Raw genomic sequence first — 7024 nt, 5'->3', positions numbered from 1 at the left:
GTTGTAAACGATTTCTACGAGGACTGCGAGATGAAATCAAGATTCAATTGGTAAATCTCAGAATTACTGGACTTGTTGATCTGGTTGAGCGAGCAAAAATGATAGAACAAGTACTAGGCCTGGATAAAAAGTCAGAAATGGGTAAATCAGCTGGGAAACGTATGGGAACTACCAGTTCTAATCCATTACCGAAGAGATTCAGAGAATCAAGAAGTGGTTGGAGATCAAGCTTTCGGTCTGATAGGGGTGACAGAAGTAGAGAAAAAAAGATTACTGTTTCTACCAGTAGTGTAAAAGCTCTGCCCCGGGAAAGTGAAAATCCTGAATGCGATTATTGTGATAAAAGACATTTTGGTGAATGCTGGAAGAAAACCGGAGGATGTTTCCGCTGTGGCTCTACTGAACACTTTGTTAAAGATTGTTCGAGAACTCAGAGTAGTACACCTGCCACATCTTAGAGATCGGTATCGACTGCTAGAGGTAGAGGAATATCTAGAGGAGGTTTTGTTTCAAGGAGAGGAGGAGTTGGTAGAAGCAGTAATATAGCTACACAGCAATCTGAAGCCAGAGCTCCAGCTAGAGCTTATGTAGTCAGAACCCGGGAAAAAGGCAATACTCACGATGTGGTGACAGGTATATTTTTACTGTATTCTGAGCCTATTTATACTTTGATTGATCCTGGATCTTCATACTCATATATTAATTCAAATTTAGTAGAGTTGGGGAAATTAAAAATAGAAATGTCTAAAGTCTCAATAGAAGTATCAAGTCCATTGGGGCAAACAATATTAGTTAATCAGGTATGTCCGAGATGCCTGCTAATGATATATGATAAAACTTTTCCGGTGGATTTATTAATAATGCCTTTTGGGGATTTTGATGTTATATTGGGTATGGACTGGTTAGCTGAACATGGGGTAATTTTGGACTGTTATAAAAAGAAATTTAGTGCTCAGACTGAAGATGGTGATAGTGTAGAGGTAAATGGAATTCGTACCAGTGGGTTAGCTCGAATCATATCAGCGATTAAAGTTAATAAGTTGCTTCATCAAGGTTGTATAGCATATCTGGCATATGTTATTAATTCTGATTCAGTCGGAAGTCAATGTAGTCAGATTAGAACTATATGTGAATTTCGAGACGTATTCCCTAAAAAGTTACCGGGATTGCCACCTGACAGAGAAGTAGAATTTGCAATTGAAGTATACCTGGGTACAGATCTAGTGTCGATACCTCCATATCGTATGTCACCTACTGAATTGAAAGAGTTGAAGGCACAACTACAAGATTTACTGGAACGAGGTTTTATACGACCTAGTACCTCACCGTGGGGAGCTCTAGTGTTATTTGTTAAAAAGAAAGATGGTTCGATGCGATTGTGTATTGATTATCGGCAATTGAACAATGTGACAATCAAAAATAAATATCCATTACAACGTATTGATGATTTATTTGATCAATTGAAAGGAGCTTCAGTATTTTCAAAGATTGATTTAAAATCGGGCTACTATCAGTTAAAGGTGAAAGAAAGTGATGTACCGAAGATAGTATTTCGTACAAGATATGGTCATTACGAGTTCTTAGTGATGCCATTTGGGTTAACAAATGCCCCAACTGCTTTTATGGATTTTATGAATCGAATTTTTCAGCCATACTTGGATTAGTTCATGGTAGTTTTTATTGATGACATTTTGGTATATTCAAAGTCCGAATCTGAACAGGAGCAGCATCTCCGAATTGTTTTGCAAACTTTACGAGAGAAACAGTTGTATGGGAAATTGAGTAAATTGAATTTTGGTTATTAGAGGTGGTATTTCTTGGTTATGTGGTATCAACAGATGGAATTAGAGTGGATCCAAAGAAGATTGAAGCAATCGTCCAGTGGAAGACTCCCAGAAATGTATTAGAGGTACGTAGTTTTCTTGGATTAGCTGGGTATTATCGAAGGTTTGTGAATGGATTTTCAAAAATAGCTTTACCGATGACAAAATTACTGCAAAAGAATGTTTCGTTTGTCTGGAATGATCAATGTCAAAAAAGCTTTATGAAATTGAAGCAGATGCTGACAGAGGCACTAGTTTTGACTTTACCAGAATCTGAAAAAGATTTTATGGTGTTTAGTGATGCTTCTTTAAATGGGCTCGAGTGTATATTGATGCAAAATGGAAAAGTGATAGCTTATGCTTCTCGGCAATTGAAACCACATGAACGTAATTATTCGACACATGATCTGGAATTAGCAGTCGTGATCTTTGCTTTGAAAATATGGAGACATTATTTATACGGTGAAAAATGTTACATTTATACAGATCATAAAAGTTTCAAGTATCTTCTATCACAGAAAGAGTTGAATTTGAGGCAGCGTCGATGGATAGAACTTCTAAAAGATTATGATTGTGTTATTGATTATCATCCAGGTAAAGCTAACGCGGTAGCTAATGCATTGAGTAGGAAGGCAGCAATTGAATTGCGAGCGATGTTTGCACAGCTCAGTATTAGTGATGATAGAGGTTTATTGGCTGAATTAAACTAGTGATGTTTGAACAAATCAAGTCAGCTCAATTAGAAGATGATAAGCTAATGAAGAAAAAAGAAATGGTTCAGATCGACATAACAGGGAATTTTAGTATTGATTAGCATGATTGTTTGAGATACCGAGATCGGATTTGTATTCCAATCAATTCAAATATTAAAGAATTAATTCTTCGAGAAGCACATGACGGTCCATTTGCCCTACACCCTGGAGGCACAAAGATGTACCGTGATTTACAAGAATTGTACTGGTGGCCAGGGATGAAAAAAGATATAGTTGAATATGTCAGTAAATGCTTGGTTTGTCAGTGGGTAAAAGCAGAGCATCAGGTTCCTACTGGATTATTACAGCCGATTACTATTCCAGAATGGAAATGGGATCGTGTTACGATGGATTTTATTACAGGATTGCCATTGTCTATAAGTAAGAAAAATGCTATATGGGTAATAGTTGATCGACTCACAAAATCGGCTCATTTTATAGCTGTCAGAACGGATTGGTCACTTCAGAAACTTGCAGAGGTCTATATTCGGGAAATTATAAGGTTGCATGGTATACCAGCTTCTATAATTTCTGATCGAGATCCTCGATTTACATCGAGATTCTGGAAACAGTTACATGAGTCTTTGGGTACTAAACTTAATTACAGTACAGCATTTCATCCACAGACTGATGGGCAATCTAAGCGAGTAATTCAGATTTTGGAAGACATGCTTCGAGCTTGTGTTATTGATTTTGAATCTGGTTGGGAACGTTACTTACTGTTAGCTGAATTTGTTTATAATAACAATTATCAGTCCAGTATTCAGATGGCTCCGTATGAAGCTCTATATGGTAGAAAATGTCGATCACCTGTATGTTGGATAGAATTAAATGAAAAGAAGATAATTGGACCTGAATTGATTCGTGAAACAGAAGAAACAGTCAAGAAGATTCAACAGAGATTAAAAGTAACTTTTGACAGACAAAAATCTTATGCTGATCTGAAACGTCGGGACATTGAATACTCAGTCGGGGATAAAGTGTTTCTCAAAGTTTCTCCTTGGAAGAAAGTATTAAGATTTGGCCGAAAAGGAAAGTTAAGTCCTCGGTTTATCAGATCATATGAAGTTATAGAGAGAGTTGAACCAGTTGCTTACCGATTGGCTTTACCTCCGGAATTACAACAAATTCATGATGTTTTTCATGTTTCCATGTTACGAAGGTATCGATCGGATCCATCTCATATTATCTCTACTGAAAACATTGAGATTAGACCAGATTTGTCATATGAAGAGGAACCAGTTCAAATACTAGCTCGAGAAGTGAAAGAATTAAGAAACAAACGAGTCCTTCTGGTAAAAATACTGTGGAGAAGCCATAGTGTAGAAGAAGCAACATGGGAACCAGAGGAAATTATGAGATCATAGTATCATCACTTATTTTCAGGTAAAATTTCGAGGGCGAAATTTTTTTTAAGGGGGGAGGAAATGTAACGACCTAAAATCCGTGGGCACCGGAAAAGTATGTTATCAGGCCTCCGTCTTAGTGAAATAAGTTCGAAAATAATTATTAAAAATATTTATGAGCCTAGTAGTGTGTCTAATTAGGTTTTAATTAAGTAAATTTAGCTTCATTTAGAGTAATTAGTAAAAAGGATTAAATTGAATAAGGGTAAAAGTTTAGTTATAAATTAAAAAAAACTAGAATGACTGAATAGGAAATTAAACCATTTCCTATAGCTGAGGCAGTTTAACGTGGAAAAATATCAAAGATTTTATTAATTAAAATATATATATTTGTTTAATAATTAAGTATATTATATTATTATATTATATTATATTATATAGAAGAAACAAATGAGCTAAAAAGAAACAGAAATGAAAACGAAAATAGAGAAGAAACAGGGGAGAAAGAAGAAAAAGGAAAATTTAGGTTTCAAGGTTCAAAATTAAATTGCTAATATCGAGCCTGAAGCATCGGCCCAAAAAGGAAAATGAAAGATCGTCGAAGATTAAATCCGAAGAAAAAAAATTCTGGTTTGTATCACTATAACTCAAGCTTTATAATTAATATGTGTTTAATTTAATATGAATGTGTGGTAAGTATTTTAAGGTAAGTATTTAATGAACTGATAAAATTTGTGATTGGGTATTAAAATTTAGATTGATACTGAATTGAATTATGGATACTGAATATTGTTTTGAATACCGAATTGAACTGTGAAATTACTAAATAATGTTACGTATATTCCATTGAATTGTAAAATTTCTAATGAAGTGAATTACTGTATTACTGTGAAAATTGATCAAAATAATAAATTATAATTAATATTGAATTGAAATGGAAATTGTACTGAAAATGATTTAAATACCCTATTAACTAGTCGGGCTAGTCGGATATAGTTGGCATGCCATAGGATATGGAAGAGTACGGCTTTTTGCCGGCTTACTGATCAGGCACTTATATGCCGACTACTGTTACTGTTACCGTTACTATTACCGATTCGACACTTTGTGTGTCGACTATTGTTACCATTACTGTTACAGATTCAGCACTTTGTATGTTGAATACTGTTACTGTTACTGCTACTGCTACTGCTACCGTTGCTGATTACTGATTAGGTACTGTGTACCGTTAAGCCACATTGTGCCGTACCGGTGTGTTGGTTGGAATCCGTGTATCTGCCGAGTCCGAGTCAAGTTAATAGCGGCAAATGAAATAAATCTACTGATAAAAATAAATTTGAATGATATGGCATATGTGAAAGTTGAGAATTGAAATAAAGAAATAAGAATGATATATATATAATCGAATGATAAAATAAAAAGATTTAATTGTTCATTAAGTGATGATGATTGTAACGTAAAAGTATGTGTGTGATTTAATGTATTTAATTATAAACTGAAATATAGTGATACCACTGAGTATATGCATACTCAGCGTACGGTTGTTTCCGTGCGCAGGTTGTAGAAGTTAAGTACTGAACCGGCATCCAAAGCCAGACCCGACTTCAGCAAACTTTTGGTGATGTATATTTTCTTTTGGTAATGTGGCATGTACATAGGATGTGTATAAAGGTTATTATGTTTTGAATATAAATGGTTTAAAATATTAGTATTGCAAGTCTAAAAATTATAATGAAAAAGTTTATCCATTTCAATTTAATTAGTACAATGATAATTTTAAATTGATATTATATTGATTAAGTTGATTAGAAAGTATTTAGGATAGAAAATAAATGTGTGAAATAAATTGTTTGAATTGGTTATGTTTGAAATGAATATGGTTTAATTGCAAGGGGTTTTATGTAAAAATAAGCAGAAATGCTGTCGAAATTTATAAAAATAAATTAAAATAAAAAAATTTGGAGTAATTAAATGAGTCTCGTTTCACTTAAATGTATGATTTAGATTTGAATAGTTCAATATAGGAATTTAGTAATTAAATTATGCTATGAATATTATTTTATTTGTGAATTATTCATAAGTTGTCTGATACGACTGGTAATGCCTCGTAACTTTGTTCCGGCGACGGTTCGGGGTTAGGGGGTGTTACACCATGCAACTTTAGGTTTTGGAGTCTTCGCACTACTCGCATCAATTTTTGAGGGCTTCCAACCAATCAAAATTGAATGACATGCTTTTTCATCCATAGACCTGATAAACACCCAATCCTTGCTTTTTATTAGGCTTAGTTTGTGTCATCCATCATATGGGGTATCAAAATTAATGTGCCTTCCATCTTTACTCCAAATCAATGAAAGGATCTACACTTAACACGTCAAGTGTTTAACTCTAATACCAATTGAGAGTTTTTTTTTCTTTGAATTGCATGTCTAACTACAATTAGCCTTACTGACTAATAATACAAGAATAAGAGATGGACATAGAAGTTTGGTTACACAGTTCAGAAACAATCTACGTCTATAGGGTCTTGTCCAGAGAGAAATCAAATATAAATCTACTTGTATAATATGTGGTTTAAGTTTAATCCACTCACCAAGTTGCAACCTCACTCCTATAAATAAATTAGATCATTCTTCCTACTAAGCTTTTTCCCAATAAGCTTGGTTACAAGCTGGACAATGAGAATAATTTGTTTACAACAATTATGCACCATAAGAAGATCCTCACATGAACAAGATAAATGCTCTCCATCTTGTATATAAAACTATAACGAGCCTTCTCTTAAATTAGCATATAATAGCTTGTAAAATTACAATCGATGTGAATATCTACCTCTATGAATTCATCTTGATAAAGTCTTCAATATAGAATAGAATTAACAGAGAAAATTCTCAGTGTAATATTCTTTAGAAAACAAATATCTTCAATTAAAGAAACTTGATGACATTTGAAAGTCTTCAAAAATCCTTGTTTGACTTGATTTTCTCCATGTTTTGACTTTAATAAAGTGTTCTTAAAATCCTCGAAGGTATACTTAAAGAGTCTAGGTTTATTGATCAAATAATGCTAATCAAATATGTCAAGTCACATTTCCATTTAGATG

General features: G+C 33.8%; 1 protein-coding gene across 1 annotated transcript; it reads left to right on the top strand.

The window, feature by feature from the left end:
• Positions 1 to 860: 860 nt before the first annotated feature.
• On the top strand, positions 861 to 5132 carry LOC107956349 (uncharacterized). The gene is made up of 6 exons (XM_016892045.1): positions 861 to 1302; positions 1839 to 1909; positions 2060 to 2210; positions 2418 to 2510; positions 2855 to 3163; positions 5062 to 5132. The coding sequence occupies exons 1-6, from the start codon at positions 861 to 863 to the stop codon at positions 5130 to 5132; spliced, it is 1137 nt and encodes a 378-aa protein (XP_016747534.1).
• The last annotated feature ends 1892 nt before the right edge of the window (positions 5133 to 7024 follow it).

The sequence above is a fragment of the Gossypium hirsutum genome, chromosome A07, assembly GCF_007990345.1.
Source record: "Gossypium hirsutum isolate 1008001.06 chromosome A07, Gossypium_hirsutum_v2.1, whole genome shotgun sequence".
NCBI classification, from domain to species: Eukaryota; Viridiplantae; Streptophyta; class Magnoliopsida; order Malvales; family Malvaceae; genus Gossypium; species Gossypium hirsutum.
Note: the sequence above shows the minus strand (reverse complement) of the source record. Positions and strands in the feature narration are given on the sequence as shown.